At 37.0% G+C, this 19,535-nt stretch overlaps 1 protein-coding gene across 1 annotated transcript in view; it reads right to left on the bottom strand.

Annotated features, from left to right (window-relative positions):
* Positions 1–773: 773 nt before the first annotated feature.
* COL5A2 (collagen type V alpha 2 chain) overlaps positions 774–19,535 on the bottom strand; it is a 54,413-nt gene continuing 35,651 nt past the window's right edge. The window contains exons 31-54 of the mRNA XM_050711644.1: positions 19,099–19,152; positions 18,741–18,785; positions 18,140–18,238; positions 17,337–17,444; positions 17,167–17,220; positions 16,260–16,313; positions 16,090–16,143; positions 14,943–14,996; positions 14,027–14,134; positions 13,874–13,927; positions 13,610–13,663; positions 12,472–12,633; positions 12,266–12,373; positions 11,181–11,288; positions 10,973–11,026; positions 10,539–10,646; positions 10,351–10,404; positions 8,914–9,021; positions 7,927–7,980; positions 7,125–7,232; positions 5,288–5,579; positions 4,145–4,332; positions 3,352–3,576; positions 774–2,438 (exon numbers count right to left, since the gene is read on the bottom strand). Of these exons, the coding sequence (XP_050567601.1) occupies positions 2,292–2,438; positions 3,352–3,576; positions 4,145–4,332; positions 5,288–5,579; positions 7,125–7,232; positions 7,927–7,980; positions 8,914–9,021; positions 10,351–10,404; positions 10,539–10,646; positions 10,973–11,026; positions 11,181–11,288; positions 12,266–12,373; positions 12,472–12,633; positions 13,610–13,663; positions 13,874–13,927; positions 14,027–14,134; positions 14,943–14,996; positions 16,090–16,143; positions 16,260–16,313; positions 17,167–17,220; positions 17,337–17,444; positions 18,140–18,238; positions 18,741–18,785; positions 19,099–19,152 (2,454 nt within the window). The 3' untranslated portion in view covers positions 774–2,291. The remainder of the gene's footprint in view (positions 2,439–3,351; positions 3,577–4,144; positions 4,333–5,287; positions 5,580–7,124; positions 7,233–7,926; positions 7,981–8,913; positions 9,022–10,350; positions 10,405–10,538; positions 10,647–10,972; positions 11,027–11,180; positions 11,289–12,265; positions 12,374–12,471; positions 12,634–13,609; positions 13,664–13,873; positions 13,928–14,026; positions 14,135–14,942; positions 14,997–16,089; positions 16,144–16,259; positions 16,314–17,166; positions 17,221–17,336; positions 17,445–18,139; positions 18,239–18,740; positions 18,786–19,098; positions 19,153–19,535) is intronic.

The raw sequence follows: 19,535 nt of genomic DNA, 5'->3' as shown, positions 1-19,535 counted from the left end.
CTGGATAAATGTCCCTTAGAGACACGATCATCGCCATCAGATATCTACCCGTCCCCAAGCATGTTGGAGTGAGCCATCATACCTCAGATCATTCCCTGTAGTTAATATTATCTAAACATTTCTTAAGGCTACAATATGATATGCTGACTCCTGAGCCACATATTAACAGAAATCATTTCATAATAGTAAAAAAGAAGTCCTAAGTGTTCCAGCATGGGTAATAAAACAACAGATAATGACAGCATGGGTAATAAAACAACAGATAATGACAGCATGAATCTGATGACTCCCAACTCCTATGGATGCGCCTATGGACAATAAGGGAACTTCCAAAGCTCCTGCCCTTTCAGGAGGAAACAAACAAATTCTTGCCTGCCTTAATAAAGTGCAACTTTATGGCTTGTCCAGAAACTGTTTTCTGTCAGAGATAACTTACATTGACACTTGGAATCAGATAAATCACATTTTGCTCAGTTTCAAATAAAAAATACAAATCTCTGGTGTCTCAGACAACACAAGTTTGGCAGCCTTAGTAGTAGTTCTTGTGACTACTCCAAACAAATCGACACCTACCTTGTGAAAACTGTCACAAAGTATTATTCAATATACTTTCATATTCTTTGGTGTAAAATACTTCAGGTGAACACATTGCAAAGGAGTTTTTCAAACAGCAACACAACAAAACAAAAGTTAAATACTTACTATTTTTACTTTGGAAACAAACTGATATGGGACACACTGGAAGGAATTCTACAAAAAGGAAACCACTTCCATAGCGAGAAGCATGTATTTAATTAAATGCTTTGCAAAGATACATGAATAAAGCTATGTGCATGACTTTCTTTAGGGATGGCCCCAGCTGTTTATTTTTATTTTTTTTAAAGAAACAAACAAAAAACTTGGAGAGCACAGATGCAATAAAGAAATAATAATAATAAAAAAAAAACTACGTAAGTTTGTATCCACATACTTTACAAAATAAAGCATGCTGGTGGCACAAAACATTTTATATACTGCATGACCAACAAATAAATGCACTGCAACATTGTTCTCTCAAACACCGTAAGCCTAACAGCTAAACTCTGAAAATGACATTGACAGTCAGCATCTTTATTTCATCGGCCTTCTACAGAGTCATTTAGCACCATCACTTTTTTTTTGTTTTTGCCCTGCCTATCTCCTTTCTCAAAATAATAACAGAAGCATAGCACCTTTTAATATCTAAAATAAAAATAGGAATATTAAATGCATCCCAACTTCCAGAGATGAGGTAGCTCATGCTAAGAAATGATGGAATTTTCTTGCCTTGACAGCTCAAGACCAGTAAGACAAAATTACTGGTGATGCATGTCTGGATGTCAGCTAAAACCAATGAATTTCTAAATTTTCTTTCTCTTTATTAGCAATTGGTCTGATATACATGTAAATGATTTGCAACATACATAAATTGGCACCATATATAAGACACTGGTATAATTTGATATGTAGTGGCTTATTAGATGGGCAAGTATCGGAAAATCGACAAGTATTGGGTTTAAAATGTATTTTGAAGCTTAATAATTTTTTAATGGAATTACACAGATACATTGTGAGAAGTGAAATCAGGCCTTACAATTTAAGATATGGGACACCTCTACTGAAATCTTGTATTTACCCCAGTAGTATTTTTGCTTCATAAATTAATCATGGCTGTGGAATACTCTTATGAGCAGACTATTATATAGGAAAGTGCAGGAAAGACAATGCCAGATTCAGATGATTTTGTCTGAGAGATTTTCTTCTACAAGAGACAGATATCTGTGAATGGCTAACACACTGGCAACCACAGGAAGATAAACTGGGGTAGAGAGAGTAGATATGATTGAAATATTGCCAACAGTTCACAAAAGTGCTCTACTTTTCTGTTATTCAGTATGCATCCAAGCAAAAGAAATTATTAGAGCTTTACATAGTCCCACATTAAAACTATCTATTTTGAATACCTGTAAATTCTGAAGTTATCTGAAACAAAAGCAAGGACAAATATTCATGTAATTTTTAAAAGGTGGTCATCAGTTCTCTTAAAATCGTACTGTTGTACTAAAAAGTTGGTTTCAATCATTTAAAACGGAACGTTTATAAGTAAAATAAATATTCAAAAGGAGGCCGGGCATTTAACAAGAACTGTATATACAATGCTGATCCAATATCAGCCATTACTTCAAGAGTCTCAGGATTAACTTCAATCAGTCTAAGTTCATGTGTTTAATTGCTGCTGTGGCTGTGTAGTGTGTTAATCTCCCCCCTTCCTCTTACACAAAACAAACTGGCCCAATTTCAATTCCGAATTCCTGGTCAGTGCTGCCAACATCCACTGGTGCAATATCTATGATAGGTAAGCGTGCCACATTTTGTGTTCTGTACTCAAAGACAGTCTTGCCCACGTTCCCATTACGTTTCTGGAAAAAAAAAAAAGGGGGGGGGGGGGAGGGGAGGGTGGGAATTAGTCCAAATCTCATCTGAGAAACAGCCTGAATTCCAGCTGGTGAGTCAATTGTCCGAGATATGTCAGAATTATCTCATTGCATCTCTGCTGAGTAACGGCATCCCCTTCTGCACTGCACCTTGATTATTTTACAATGCGTATGTCTTTCTTTTACAGTGATGAACAGATCCTTCCGACTGACAGCAGGATTCCTCCCTCAAGCTGGATTGATTGTTCTTTTTGATATTAAATTTTTCTTTATGTGACCTGCACTCACATTCTTGAAGTACATTCCTTTAAAGTACAGAGAGTAGTCTGATATATATAAAGGGCAAAACAAATTTTAGGCATATTTTGCTGTATATCTTGGACTAGGCTGAGAATGCTATTGAACTTGACAAAATTTAAACAACCTCTACTTTCTGTTTTTAAGGCCACTAAAAAGTTTTGGGGGGAACATTTTCCTTTCCTATTCAGTCAGCCACAATACCAATGAATTTCCTCCAGGGTATTGCTGCAATAATCCTACCCAATTGGTAGACAGATGCTTGAAATTAACTGACTTCTTTGTGTGATTTAACACAGAAGTAAACAAATATTGGGAAATGCAAACTCTGAAGATATCTATTTCCATATGCTCACTAATAACTAGTAAGTTATAAATATCCTCTAAATAATGAAGACTTCTATTATATAAAATTGGAATTAGTAAAATACCTATGCAATCACTTACTTCTATAATTCATGGTGAAATTCTGCAGCATTGTAGTCACCCTATTCTATGGATTTTTTTTTTTTCCAAATTAAGGAAGAACTGCCATTACTGCCATTGTTAGAAGCCAAAAGTCCTTTTACCCCATACCAAGTGACAAAAAGACAGAACTTACTGAACAGCTGTCATGAAGCACAGTGTATCTGAATCGGCTGTTTCCTTCTGCTTTGATCTCCAGGTCATTGGCCCCTTTCAGAATTACTGCTTTTTTCAGGTTCTTTGTCTGGTCATCCATGTACCCAACACTGTTCTTACAAAGGTAAGTGATATTCTGGGATGCTTCCTTTGATAAGAGGCGCAGGAATGTCATTTGAGTGACAGCTGTATCCCCATATACAAACTGTGAAGATATGAAATAGATCACCATTTATTACATGAAAATTGATTAGGATCTTGTAAATTTTATAAACGTTTCTGAAACACTATGACACACATGACAACAACTTTATTTTCTTTAAAAACAGATTAGGTGACAGAATTAACAAAGTAAAACTTGTAACTTTAGCAGTATGGAGCTTTCTGAAAGAAAGTATAGAATTCAATTAAACAATTACAGCAGTGATTTCAATCATATATTAGGGTAAATATACACCCTAAATACAAAGATAGTGAGTTACTAAAATAGGTTGTTAAAAAAGCTGGAATTTTTAGGGTCAAGAGAAATAAACATCTACCAGAAGTGGTTTATTTATAGCCAATCCTGCCTCAGATGTTCTTTCATTGTTCCTCCCAGCTCCCTTTCCTATAATTTCTGTATGATTACAACCAACTGTATATAACCGAGTCTAATCAAGAGTTAAAATGTTCTGACTGTTGCAGAATCTTCTCAGTAGAGCAGACGAAATTCTAAACCAGAAGGAATCAATGTTCACAGTAGTTAATTCTTGAAATAAAATATATTTAGTTACCTGTGAACCCCTGTTCATATCAAGGCCATACCAAATGGGCTTCAAGTCAGATGATCTGCTGGTCCACCATGTTTTACGTGGGATAGCAGATGGATTTGCAGAAATGCAGGTCTCTCCAGTTTCCATGTTGCAGTATACTTTTATAGCATCTTCAACACATCCCTGGTTAGGATCAATCCAATATTCACCTACAAAGAATAATAAATGAAATATAAAATTCTGTTATGTTACTAAAATTCTTGAAATAACAGGGGAGTTATATGAAAAAGTATGTCTTGACAGTACAAAAAACAAGAAAAAGCATGCATATCTTTCATGTGACAATCCATTGTGTGTTTTGATGTGTGCTTCGGATATACACAATAATGGTGCTTTAATTGAAAGCTGACAAGTATTTCAAATATTTCCAAATTGGGGAATTCAGACTTGAAAGTTGTTTAAGGTTATTTAAATCCATTTCAAAGCTCCTGAATGCTCCAAGCACATAAAGTACACAAAAAATGCTAGAAGATATTTTTCTCTGCAGATTCTGAACTGATGTCAGCCACTCCTAAGCTGATGCTGGAGGCAACGTATCAGGAAACAGGTGAAAAGTTGTTAAGGCCTGCAACAAATTGTCTCTACCTTCCAGTCTGTTCTGATTTATCACTGGTAACCCATATTAATTAGGAATACTCCTAATTTGCATGTTAGAATATTGCCACCTATGAATTGCCAGTATGGAGCAGCATCAGAGAATTCTGGATGGAAAGCATTCATAGGACATCAATTCACAGGTAACATTTTGAGCTAGTAACAATTAAGCCACTATTCACAACTGATGTACCAACTTGCATCTATCATCACGTAAGTGGTACTCCATTGTGCTAACACTTTCAGAATTAGTAGTCCATGGAAGTATAAAACATTTCAGATGTAAAAAATACATCTGAATATATATTGGATAAATGAATATGCAGCACAACATAATACATACTTCATAGGGAAGAAGAAATAATTTTTATGAGAAGTTTTTGAGTACTTAGTGTTAATGTTGATTTAGACCATCAAAATCTGTACTACACTTTTTTTCAGTGACCAAGTATATATCGGAAATAAGACGAATCATATGGCTCATACAGAAGGTGGTGTGTTTATACGCACCACTTGTCTTGGATGGGTGACACAGCTTCAGGTCATCACAAGTCCGTGCTGGGTGTTTCTTTGAACCATCCGGGCTGCGCATAGTCTCAATCTGGCTGCTCAGTGACTTCAGTGTGGCATGGACTCCTGGGTCTGTTTTATTGTGGTCATCTGGAGCTGCTTCATCTTCAGTAAACTCTGGGAGTGGATCTGCCATAGCATCATCATAGTGTCCCATAATGTCACCAATGGCAGCAGTGAGGTGGCCTGGAGGGCCTGGAGGGCCTGGAGGGCCAGGATCACCTGGTGGACCCTAAGATAAAACAAACAAAAAAAAGGCAATAGAGGCACAGCAGAGTGAATACTAGGCAAAATGATATAGAAACTAGCAACTAAACAAGCAAAACTTCAAGGCCAGTCACCTTGATGTGCAGGGAAAATTCAGATATAGGTAAGCAGTTTAAATTTCCAGGATCAGAGGTAAGAGATTAGAATGACACATGAGGTACCACGCTCTGAGAAGAGATTAGAACTGCACTCTGCTTCATGTCCTCACTGACTGTCTTAATACCTTGCTCAATTTTTTCTTACTCTAGCTTGCAGACAACAGCTGGAAAAAGTCATCAAGGAACAGCCTCTTGATTCCAGTTTTTTAAGCCATCTGTCCCTCCTTGTTCTCAAACCCCAGCCTAATTGCTTTACTTCATAGAATCCCAAACAGTTGCAAGTAATTTTTAGAGCAATCTAAAATTCCTGCCTCCCCTGAGTCACCTCAGGCACACTTGCAATTGGTAAACCTGGAGGGAAAATTTGGAGCCATCTATACGTTTTTCTTTCATAGCGCTAAGCTTTCTGGCCCCAGGTCACCAAAGATGTGAAACAGAATTCACATCATCCTGATTTGACACAGCAGGTATTTTCCTGAATAAGAAGATATCCCTGAGTGGCAGGTTTTGAGGTCCTTCTGTTAATCTGGACTGTGCTATGTGGGGAGGTAACTGAGCCTTGAGACAGAAAACATCTGTCAATAAGCATTATATGTCCATGTGCAGGCTCTGTGAGCTCCTTGGCAGTGGAAAGTCTGCAATATACCTTCACTGTAAGTTTGATGCTCTGGTGCATCAGAAGGTATATCAAAATGTAGCATTTCCTTTGAGATTAATTAGTGCTCCAAAACTAGTGCACACACCCAAACTAATACACTGTACGTCTGGCAAATGAAATGCTTAACATTTATTTCTTATTGTTTCCAATTAATAGTGGCATGCAAGTCACCATGAAAAGCAAAACTGAAAATATTGGTATGTAGTATTTCTTGTATTGCCTCATTACACGAAAGAAATATTTGGATACACATATTATTCTTAAACTTTACCACAGACTATTCATGCAATATTGATGCCTCAGGAGAAATGGAAATTCTGAAAACTGGCAGAAATTCAAATGAAATAGTGTAAACATTTGCACAATAAAGACAGGAAACACCGTAAATATTTGTCTTACAAGACAGGAAAACAGCCAAAAGTGCCACCTCTGTCTTGCTCGTTGTTTTAGGCATCTTTCTATCCATGCTCCCAAAATAAGCAATGTCATTCTGTAACTCTTCACATGCTCATCCACGTCACCCCTTTCTCAGACCACTCTAATTTTCAAACTACCCTCCTTGGGATGATATAACATGTGTTTTATGATTTATGATTCCTATACATAGTTACCCCAACTAGTTGCTGGAGAAGCTGTATCTAGTATCATGATTTATCTTGAGCTCATGGACATTTGAGAACGTGCTGCAATGGATTGCAAAAAAAATCTCATTATGTGAAGGTAACCTCTTCCCTCCATATTCCTAACAGCTTACCTCAGGTCCAGCTTCTCCTACACTTCCTCTAACACCAGGAGGCCCAATTGGCCCAAGTGGCCCAGGACTTCCATCTTTGCCTGAAGGACCAACTGGACCTGGAGGACCCTAGACAAAATAAGAGAAGGAAGGAATCTGTTTTAGCATTTAATAACAGTTGTATACAAAACAGCCTTTTTACAAGCAATACCTCTTCAGGAAGCAATACAATCATCTATGTCTATTACCAAACTTTAAAAATTGCCCTTTTTCTTCTCTAAAATTAAGAAAACGGTTTCAATGCTGTTCTTCTAATGTTAATCACCTCAGACAATACATCCACTGGATCCATGGTATTTCTTTTCCTAAAACGTTTAAGTGAGTTCAATTCCAAGTGCAACACTTTGGAGTAGCTTCTGTATGCCCACATGTATACAGACCCAGAGACATTTTGTCACTTAGGAACATACAAGGATTCATATTTCACCTTTACTTTTGGGTCAATGATACCCAGTGGGTGTAAGAAAGGCAGAATACCAATAAGCAGAACTGCCACATGTGGCTTTGCATCAGATGTAGCATAAGTGTCTATATAAGCAGACTGTAGCCCTATAGTTATTCTGAACCTTTTATCTGGCTATAAACTACACTTACGTTAATGCCTTGTTATATTAAGCAAGGCAATGCCTTTCAGCAAAAGATATGGTAATCAACATGATAATGAAATCAATAAAAGCCAGTAAACTAAAAATGAAACCCAAATAGAAATCTATTCTTAGGAAAAACAAGCAAGAAAAATTCCAGGCTGAAATCTTATACTCACCCGAGGACCAAATGGGCCTGGAATGCCAGGACTGCCCTGTTCACCAATAGGGCCCTAAACAGAAGAAACTATCATTATCATCGTGATATTTACAGTATATTCCTTTAGTCTTAAAGAAATAGGGAGTGATATACAACATTATGTACAAATAAGGTTATAATATACAGGAACAAGGGGTAGTACCTTTCCTCTTCTGATCAGTTTTCATCTTATTGTTCTCTTTTGTCACAAAGAAACAGTAACTACAACAATCATGACTGAGATATATAGAATGATGCTTAAGTATATATAAAGTTGTTTCTCCAGGAGATCGGTGCTTCACAACACATAGAATCAGATTGGCTTACAAAAGAGTAACTGACTGCTATTATGAAGTGGAAAGATGCTTTGGGTTTTGTTTTGTTTAACTCTGCCTACATGCTGAAACTTTCAGCTCTTGAACATGATCAGTGAAGAACTGTCAAAAAATTAAGTTTTTGATAGTATTTCCAACCAATTGCCACTGAAAACATGAAGTTCTTACAAATATTAGAGAGACAGTCATAGTCCTCAGGAGATTCAGCATTTGATTTCTTGACGGTAAAGTGTTCAAATACGCTGACAAAAAGTATTCCACACTCTAATGTGATTATCAGAAACTATCAACTTTTTTTTTTTAACATCTTGTGCTGACACATTATAGACTGTCAGTGATCGGCCACTTTCAGGACTGGTGCAAATGGAACAAGAAGAGGAGAATGCAGATCTTGAAAAGCACAGGTTTACTTCACCATGAAGCAGTATTGTAATATTGCATTAAAAATGTAATACAGACAGACAGGCCACTCACAAACACCTACTGGGAAAAAAAAAAAGGAGCTCTTGTGTACTTGCTTTTTCACTTGTTTTGATTTTTTGTTTGTTTTTTTGTTTTTAATATGTGTCTAATACATGGTTTAATGTATTAAACCAAGGAAATAAAATTAGAGTATAAACAAAACAACTTACAGGAGGACCAGGAAGACCTTGAAGCCCAGTGAAACCCCTGTGTCCTTTCTGGCCCCTGTCACCCCGATCTCCATTGTCACCTTTGTCACCACGAGGCCCTTGGGGACCCTGTAAGAATCAGTAATGAAATGTAAAATTCGTAACTGGGAAAAAAAAAAAATCATTTTCTTTTAGACACTGTATTAAGACCTATTTCACTTCTAAAGCTAAAAAGAAGGTGATGCTGAGGCAGCTCTAGGAATCTTAATTTTTATGAAAGAATAAGGAAATAATTACATAAAACTGCTATACTTAATTTCAAGTGTGGTAAACTTAGTCTGTTTAGTTTCATTAGAGAGTAAAAAAGAAAACAAAAAAAAAACAAACAACTGTAATAATGGTTCTAAACAAATTACATAATGAAATTGCGAAGTATCTTTGCCTTACGGGATATGGCAAATGATTTTCATGGACAAGATTGAAGTATTAAGGATCTTTCACACACTTGTAACAATAAAACCTGTTTTGAGTATGAAAACCTCCATGTTGTATACTTCGCTTCTCGCAGCTCTTTTTGCCTTCATTATGAGTAAAGTACAACTGAAGTTACATTCTCTAACTACAGATAACGGTGTTCAGGCTCCCCAGTACAAATAGCTTGGTTCTATTGCTGTCTTAATTTCATTCTTGGTATTTTAGATAGGTTGAATCTTTTCATACTAATTCAAGAATCATTGGAAAAAAATGGCTTCTGCTTCCAATTCTATATTTGTTATCCTTAATTTCATTCTAAATTTCTCAATGCCAAATTCCAAATAGTTTATCAGTGGCATGAGTATCATTAACTACCCAATAAACTTTCCTTTCTCTCATATGACTTCTGCTTAGGGACTGGACAGCTTTCTTTTGAATTTCCCAAGTTTGCAATTCATTTTTTGTTCCAAGCTTGGACTGTAAAAAAGTTATGTAACACAAATAGATGGGTTTTGTTTGTTTTTCTGTTTGGATTGATGTCAGAATCTCATAAGCTGAATAAGGCAGTTTCATAGGAACAGGTGATTTTTTTTTTTAATCTTTAATATTTCTGCCATTTTGATCCTAAAATCTGTCTTTTTGTTCAGCATTCATTGCTTTACCCCTAATTTGAATTGTCAGACAGACTCTAGCAATTTACTAACTCAGGTCTCCCATCCTCTGGGCAGTATCACACTCCAAATAGAGAGACTTCCAAAGCATTTGTTATTTCTCTGCAAAGTATTTTTAAAGAAAGAGTAAAAACACTGGTGCAGTGAAACAGATTTGTACACCTTTACAGTTCAGAAGACTACCTGTATTCATATGCAGTCAGAACATTAAAAGTTGAAGCCCTGTTCAGCATTGTCATTTGGGTTCTGTTTCTCACACACATTCCTGTAAAAAATAGCTCAGATAAAATCACAGCAATTGTGGAGAACTTACAGGCAAACCTCTTTTTCCTGCACGACCAGGGGGACCCATCGGACCTCGAGAACCCTACAAAGATTGCATAGGAGATGACAAGTGAAGCAATGTACAAAAGTAGACAAAACACTTCTCTTGATAAACAAAATATTAAAAACAAAGCAAACAAAACAAAACCAGCCAAACAAACAAAAGGTATCACTTACAGTTTCACCTCTTTGACCTGCATCTCCTGGAGGGCCAACAGGACCTGAAGTTCCTGGGCCCCCTGGGGAACCCGGTAAGCCTGCAGGGCCAGGTTCACCACGATCACCCTGCAGAGCATAATTTCAATATTAATTATCTGAAGAGGACTGGACTAGATCAAAGCAATAAGTCTTTAGCATTCCTAATCTATTTTCTCACAGTTGCAATCTACAAAGATAATCATTCTGTAAGAACTCAAGTCTGAGTTTGTGGAGGCAGGCGTTCTTATAAAGATTTCCTCAACTTTGAGAGACATTTATTATTCAAAGCTATAATATGTTTTTAAAACAACTTCTCCATGGCGGTTAACTGAATGAAGAACAGAAATCCACTATAAATCAACAATAAAAATGGAGATTTACATAATTGACTTAATAAAACAACGTATTCTTACACGTTCTCCAACAGCTCCATCTCGTCCAGGAGTACCATCATTACCAGCAGGTCCCTAGAGTTGTGAAACAGATACAGGGCTATCAATTAGCTCCATAATCTTACATTTCTACAAGAACTAGAAAGCTGTTCTCCATCTTTAGCTTCAAGTATAGGAGAATAACCACTAGACTACTCATTTTTGTATATTAGTAGGCTCAAACACTTACTTCTGGGCCAGCTTCACCGACGGGACCAGTGGCACCTGACTGGCCTATAGGTCCTGGGGGACCTTTATCACCTGGTGGCCCAGTGGGACCTTGTTTTCCTGGTGTACCCTAAATAGATGAGAAATATGACATCAAAATTTTAATCACTAAACGAAGAAAGCACCAGGAAAAAGGCTGACTATAAAACACTATTCATGAATCTGAACTACCATCAACATTCATAGTTTCCTAAAACTGAGAATTAAGTAATGTGTTCTTCTTAAAGATTTTGACTATGTATTTAATGTAATGTGTATTTTTAAGCAATTGAATTGTGTTAGTCGCTTTTGAATAGGCTTGTATTGTCTAGAAGCTTCACAAGAAGTTTATCTAGTAGCAACTCTCTAAGCGCACACTCGCCTTGACATGTCAATATATCTGATGGACTTATCTGCAATAGACAAGGTCTTCCCAACTCTGCAAAAATGTAATGCAGTTTGAAATAAGTAACTTTTTTTTTCCTTTGTCTGTCTCACCAACAACATATTTTGTTAGCCTGGAAAAATTTCTGGCTGTAAATTGACTTTATGGATCAAGTGGTAGTGACAGGTCCTCCATATCATCATTTTATTAATACTCTATTTAATGACTTGATCTTCTGGATCATTATGCTTTCCAATAAGTATCTATAAACCCCAGAAGAAAGTAAAGAGAGCACAAATGGCAATTTGGAATACTGTAGTTCACAATTTATGAAATAGCAGTTACAGAATATTTACTCACATTCAAGTGACCTTTGGGCACCTAAATGAACAGTCTGGAGTGTTTTTTTCAAAGATCTAGTTTCAAGTCAGATAGGAATATTTTAGCAAGAAGTCTTAACATATTACCCACTTTTAATTTAGGATCAGGTCATCCAATAATGGCAGAAACAAAATCTCCCACCTCATGCATTTTCATGAGATTTAGTTATTCACTATTCTCTCTACATTCACTCCAGGAATTGGAGATTTCCAACCTTCTCCTCACATTAGGGTGCACTATACTCTCAAACCCACAAACATGAGAATGTCCAAGGCTGGTATATCAACTTGGTCATTACTTACTGCAGGACCTGGCAATCCTGGCATGCCTCTTTCACCTCGCTGTCCTGGCATCCCAACAATACCTCTTTGACCAGTAGTTCCTGCTGGACCCGGGGGGCCATCTGGTCCCTGAAATCCACAAAGGATAAAATGATGTTACCATCATTTCTGTAGCAATAATACAAGACCAAGCCTAGAGGGAATTAATAACAACAACCAGGACATACCGGCTGCCCGTCTTCCCCTGCATCACCCTTGTCTCCAGGACCACCAGGAGGCCCGGCTGGCCCTCGATCACCCACACGGCCATGAGAACCAGGATCACCACGAAGACCTGGGGGACCTTCCTTTCCTGGCTCACCGATAGGCCCAGCAGGTCCTGGAGCTCCCTAATAAGATTAAAAGACCTCATTACATTGGACCTTTTCCTAATCAGGACCAGTAAACTCTAAGGAATGTGTTTTGATTAACTATAAACATGCACACTCTAATGGATGACCGCAGTGTGACAGAGCTCAGAGCTAGTACAATCTCAATTTACAGTTGTGCTGGACTCTCAGGGTTTTCAAATTATGTCCAAGCTCTACCCCTCTCCCTCATTCCATTGCCATTCCAAACTCCCTCCTTTAAAAGACATTTTATTTCACCTTTTTTAGCCTCTGGTGTATAACTGCTGCCAGATAACTCCTTGCCCGTTCTTTCAAATATCAAGTAAGTGTTTTCACACACCTTTGTTAATTTCTCAAATACTTTTAAAGAATTTCACATTTATAATATGTTTTCCATAAACTTTACCTTTGGATAAACTAACAATGACTGCAAGTTATTTTGGACAAAATTATCTTTGTGGAGGTGAATTTTCACTTGCAGATCCACAGGTGTTTTTTTTAAAACTACAGTGTTTCTAGAAATGTTTAGACATGAGAGATTTTTGTGTGTGTGTGTTCTTACTTTATTTATTTTAATAGATCTTACGAGTAACTCCATAGCGAGATAAACTGGAAGAGGCATCTTCCTTTCACAAAAACTCTCCTAACTTCAGTCATTGAAGGGGAGTGGAGGGGCACAGGAAGATAAGGTTGCTGTTTTAACTCACCAGAGCAGCTTGAATAGCTTGAAGCCTAACCAAAGCCTACTTAACCCAGTGAAAAGTCCTGCATTAATTTGGACACACTGGATCAACCCCAAGACTAATGAATTTTATTTAATAAAGTCGGATGTAAACATGCAGTCACAGAAGTCAGTGCTCTCTTCCATAGCATCAGGCCATAAACATTGCTTCATCCTTCCCACTTTATTTAGTCTTCAATTTCTCGATGACCAGCTTATAAATTACACCTATGAGGAATATGTCAATTGACTTACAGTTGGTCCTGGAGGTCCAACTCTTCCAGCAGATCCTGGGAATCCAGTAGCACCCTAAAAAAAAAAAAAAAAACATTTTAATATCAACTTTACTGAAAGAAATATAGCATGGATCGCCTAAAGTTTTCTTAACTGAATTAGTGAGCAAATGCTATAGTTACAGGCTGTGAAACACGATCTGAGATGAGCAATGATACACACATCGCATAAATTTGCAGTATTAGATTATCTGCAGTCAGCTCACAAAAAATTAAATCTACTTACAGGGGGACCCTGAGTTCCTCGACCACCTTTCAGACCCGGAACACCTGGAGGACCCTAAGAAGAAACGTGGGGTGATAGTGAACACTCAGGACATTTTAATTAAGCAAGATCAACCTATGCCACTGTTTCTCTGATTATGTTATTTATACTTACTGGTGGACCAGGAGACCCAGCAAGACCCTGTGGTCCTGGAGATCCAGCATCTCCTTTCTGTCCAGGTTCCCCAGGTTCACCTTTCACACCTGGCTGACCATCAGGGCCCTATAAGAGATCGTGTTTAGAAGAGGCATCAAGTCAGAGAATACCACATTTTTCTAACTTAACAAAGACATTTTGTAGGAAATAACTAGAAGTAAAAAATAACAGGAGAACAAATCAGCCCAAAGAACAGTGCATTTGCTCAATGGGTCGACTCAATAGAACTCTAACAGTTCACCACAATCTGCAGATCACAGATATGCTTTCTGAAAACTCTGTGAAATCAGTATTTCCATTAACAATAGTTTCTAAGCTAGTTAATACTTTCAATTTCTTTAGATTTTCTATTTTCCTTGACACCTATTGCATATCTAAAAGTAAAAGAGGCTGAACAAACATTCTTTTTTCATTTCCCATCAGGGAAAGCAGTTGCCTAAGTCTTTGTGAAAGATTGAATCACAATATTTAGACTCTGGGAAAGTTTGGAGGTATTCACTGAAAAGCTCACAATTTTTCTATTTGCTCCATCAATTCAGTCCATCTTCCACTAGCCATGGAGGAAATCTTTTCTACTTTTAGTAGATGACACTTTACAACTTGCCTCATTTTAATCTCAAAGGAGCAACATAGCATATTCATGAAGATATGAAATCTGGTGAACAATTACATAATCTTAACAACAAAATTACTTTTCAACTGTCTAGGGTATTCATTGGCCCTCTTCTCTACTTTATATAATGATGGGAAAAAAAAATCTCTTTTTGAAACAAAAATGTGACTCATTCCAGAACACTGCAGTATTATTCATAATGAAAGAAACTAAAGTCAAAGCATGACTAAAGGAAACTCATTAGTGTTACAAAACACATACCGGAGGACCAGCAAAACCAACAGCACCCGTTGGGCCATTTTCTCCTCGGGAACCCTGGTCAAAAAATTAAGAATAATTGTATTTAACATAAATGTCTTTCTATATATGGTAAAATTTGCACATAAATACAGAAGAAAAGAAGCTAAACATTTCTCGTCATAAGTGTGATTATATTCTTGCTTTATTAATCAGAATCAAATGAGCATTTAATCACAATATAAAGGATGTTAACTATGACATCAAGATCTTCCGTGTGTTCAAGACTATATGTAAACTTTTGGAATTTAGAGATGGAAGACACGTGCAAGCAGTAGAACAGCATTAAGAGGAATTCTGCTCTTAATCCTCCAAACCACTTCCAGTGGCTGCAGGATTAACTGAAGAACATACGCTCTATGGAACCTGCCATTCTCATCGGGGAAAAATTAAAAATAAAAAATAATAATAATAATTCAAATGTGTATTCTTCTACAAGGTCAGAATGGGCTGTGCACTGCTTCAACTGAGCTTTCCACAAACCATTTGTTTGGAAATGGGGGAGCTGAAGTCTGCCAAGCTCCAGCACTCCCCAGAGGGGTGGAAGCTGTTCCAATTTATACTGGAATTAAGATTGTTCTGATTTATGACAGAGACATAATCAATTCCAAGCAGTATGAAGGATCTAGAAGGGCTAAGCTTCTAAATCTTTAATCATTCAAGCCAACCCTCAAAATCTCTAAAATCACAAATGGAAGATGACAAGAACTAACATAATTGGATATGTCCAATAATAAGATGCATCTCTGAGCTTTTTTCCATCTAAATATTCTTATGGATACAGTAGTATCTGGTGTGGGCATGCGTTTAAAAAGATTTAAACAATTAAACGTGGTGTCATACTTTCAGGTCTGAGGTACATGAGGGTAATTTTATGTAAAGATTGCCCTAAAACAAGTGTAAGACAGAGCAACAGGATCTGGCAATACTTCTGCAAGTGCACAGCATCAAGACAGGAACTACAGATTTTGGCTACAAAGGAAGGAGAAGAAAAAGGAAAATATATCAGTAAATGATACAAATGCCTGGAGTGTGGATCAGAGTTAGATATTAGCCATACCTTGGTACTATTTTTTAACTTATGCCAGGAAAAAAACAAATGTTTACTCACAGGGTTTCCACGAGAGCCAGGAGGACCAACTAGACCTCGAGGACCTGGTTCACCCTTAAAATAAAATTTAAGGTTAGTTTCCAAGTAACTTATCTGATGAGTAACAAAAGTTTCAACAAAGCATGATGATTAGAAACTTCAGTAGGGAAATGGCATAAAAATCTGTTTACCTTTTCACCAGTGGGACCTGCTGGACCCATTGGGCCTATTGGACCAGGGAGACCCTTTTGAACAAATGAAGATGAAAAGAAGTTAAAAAAATGATGGTTCTTCAAAATGGTTATTTTAAAACTTTTCATATGTTACTGTATCCATATGCTTCTTCATTCCTTTAAAATTCTCCTTTATTTCTGAATAATTATCGGGTCTTCTTTATCTAAAATTTACTAGCGTTTCCTTTCCCAGTAACCAAAATCGCATATCTCAATAACCTTGCTTTCCCTCATTCTCTCTTTCTTCACTAAATTCATCTTCTTCTTTGCAGCATTTATAGATAAGGCCAATGATAAAAAACAGCTCTGGCTTCATTTGTCCCTCTCAAGAGGAAATGAAGTCATTTTTCACCGACTTACAAGAAGCAGACTATATCTTTTATGCTAGTATTTCACTCTTTAATTTTAAAGTTTCTATCGTTACTTTTGAAGTTTCATATATATCTTGCACACTCCTCAAAAGTTTCCTTTTTCTCTTCATGGGGGAGTTAGGCAAATAGGTTCCAATCTCTCTGTCCAAACCAATCAACTACATTTGATGATCATACAGCACTAGCCATATTACTTTCTTGAATATTTAGAATCCCAAATTAACATACTACTTCTGGGAATCTTTTCCATTAACATCTTAATTCCCATTATCTATTATACAAAATATGGGCTTGGAACACAGGCATACCAGAATACTGTGCACATCTATCTTGGAAAAACTTGAAAACCAAATCTGGATCATAGGCAGAATGAGAACTTCAGCCCATCATATCTCCAAGTTGAGTACTGTTTGATTCTATGACCTGAGTACCCATAACACAATAAACAATCTTCTGTGTGAAGAGCAGGTCTAAAAAGTGAGAGATTTACTTACTCTTGCCCCATCATTGCCAGCTGTACCTTCAGCACCTTTCTCACCTATGCCACCCTGTGGAAAATACCCAGAAAGTCTAAGTTATGACACTGAATGGTTCACACCTGGGACAACTGCAGTATTAAGAGATGGCTGATTCTACTCAGCACAACAGAAATAGAGAGACTTACTCTATCGCCCTTCGGGCCTGGTGTTCCAGCAATCCCTCTTTCTCCAGGCATACCTTGAAGACCCGGCGGGCCTGGATCACCAGGCGTCCCACTTGGGCCTGGGCTTCCCTGAAACAAATAAAGAGCAAGTTGTTGTCTATTCATCTGAGAAGTATCTTTGTCTCTAGGCTGCAGAACATGCTGTGCCTTGTGTTGAAGTCTCTGGGGTAGTTTCAAGTAATAATTTTCTCTTAAATTTGGACCCTATTCATGTCCAAATACTTTTCATTTCCCATTGTGTTACTCAGGAAATCATAATACCATAGTCCTTTCAAATACATTAGCATGTACTCAGTGCTTACTGGTAATGAGAATAGACAAAAATAGAAGCTTGAGCTTCTCTCTAACTTGCCCTTGATGCCACATAGGTCTATTACACAAAGTAGAAACAGCTAAAAGTTGCCAGAGATTTTTAATTATGCTTTGCTTCTCACAGCTCATATCCATTACAGGTCCCACACTGAGGCACTCCCTTATTGGTGTGATCTTCCTAGGCCCAATTAAATCAATTGCGGGTGAAAGAAAGGCATGCAATTTTCAGCATTTGCTTTTAAGCGCGCAACCCTGCCAAGCCTCTTCAAGTAAACTGACATGGTTATTAAAACAGAGCTATTGCTAGAGGTTTTTTTGCAGTTTAGAAATGGCTGTGCCCTGTTGTACTGAAAAACACAAACAAAAAAAGGAAAGATCTCTCTTATGTTCTTGCAAATGAAAATAATTATAAAAGACTTCACTGCAGCAATACAAATTTCCCTACAACTTACCTTTGGACCATCAGGACCATGACCTCCAGCCATACCCTTTTCACCTGCAAGTCCTGATGCACCTGGCTCTCCCCTTTCCCCTGGATTGCCTCGTTCTCCCTAAAAAAAATGGATAAATATTAATTATTTACTAGCTAGGGTACAAGTCTGGTAGGAAAAACCTTTAATACACCATAAGCACAGAACTGCTATTTAAAAAAGGAACCTACAAACATATTCTAGGCAAACCAATCCAATGAAAAAAAGTGTTATGTTTTTATTTTAAAGGCAGGTAATACCGTGTGTTGTTCAGCAAAATAAAGCCATTTCACAAACTGTAAGCCAAACAGTTTTACAGACTAAAAAAGAGTTCAAATACCTTAGCACCTATTAATTAACACTGTTTCTTGAGCTATGGAGCCATTAGAGGTGGTCGGTTTCACAGAAAAACATACCGCCTCAAAATGTATCCATGTTTATAATCATTTTATTGGAGGTAAAATTGAAATAAAAAAAAGACAAAATGTTCATGATAGCTGTTAAAGATCATATAATGAATCAGCTTTCAACCTCAGAGAACTGTTATAAATATTTCTGAAAGAAAATACTTGAAAATACATACCCTAGGGCCCAACGGACCAACAACTCCAGGATCTCCAGGAACACCCTATGCAAAAGAGAGCTCACCATTAGAATGAAAATATTATTCATAGCCTTATAGCTGTGAAATTAGAGAGAAACATTTTCATTTCCAAGGTACTGTAATGTAAATGACTAGTTCTGGGTGCTATCTGTCCACGACAAGAGAAGATGACTATATTCTAGTAATTATTTTATCCAAGAGTAGTCTTGATAGACAGCTTGTCAACTACATCAGTAAATATTATGAAACAGTGTGAGCAATTAAATTACAAAGAGAATAAAAGAAAAGGTAAAACTAGATTATGAAGTGAATTATTGTCAAATTATGCAGAAATTACCTGATCACCTGGTTTTCCTCCCTCACCTGGAGGACCTGGTGGCCCAGGCAAGCCCTGTTAAAATGTAAATTTAAAAAATGTAAAAATAAAATATGTTTAAAAAATGATGAAAAATTATGTAAATCCAGATTTAAGACACCAAGAATATGAATGTATTATACACAGTACAAGATTATGCCAGCAGAGATCCCCAAGTGAAATAGTTACAAGAATATTACATCAGTGTTTCCCCACTCCAAGTGAAATGGCAGCCCTTCTTTAACGTTTGTCAGACATATGTATACTATCCCTAAAAAATTAAGTTCTCTATAAACAGATTGACTTAATTAATACTTCATTATCAAAAAAAAAAAAATATTTTGCTCTGTATTTGGAACATCTTTGGAAAATCTCCAAATAAAAACCGAAAAAAAAAAAGTTGTCTCAAGAGATACAGA

This window comes from Cygnus atratus, chromosome 6, assembly GCF_013377495.2.
Source record: "Cygnus atratus isolate AKBS03 ecotype Queensland, Australia chromosome 6, CAtr_DNAZoo_HiC_assembly, whole genome shotgun sequence".
NCBI classification, from domain to species: domain Eukaryota; kingdom Metazoa; phylum Chordata; class Aves; order Anseriformes; family Anatidae; genus Cygnus; species Cygnus atratus.
The sequence above is the reverse complement of the archived record's forward strand: the minus strand, read 5'-3'. Positions and strand labels throughout refer to the sequence as shown.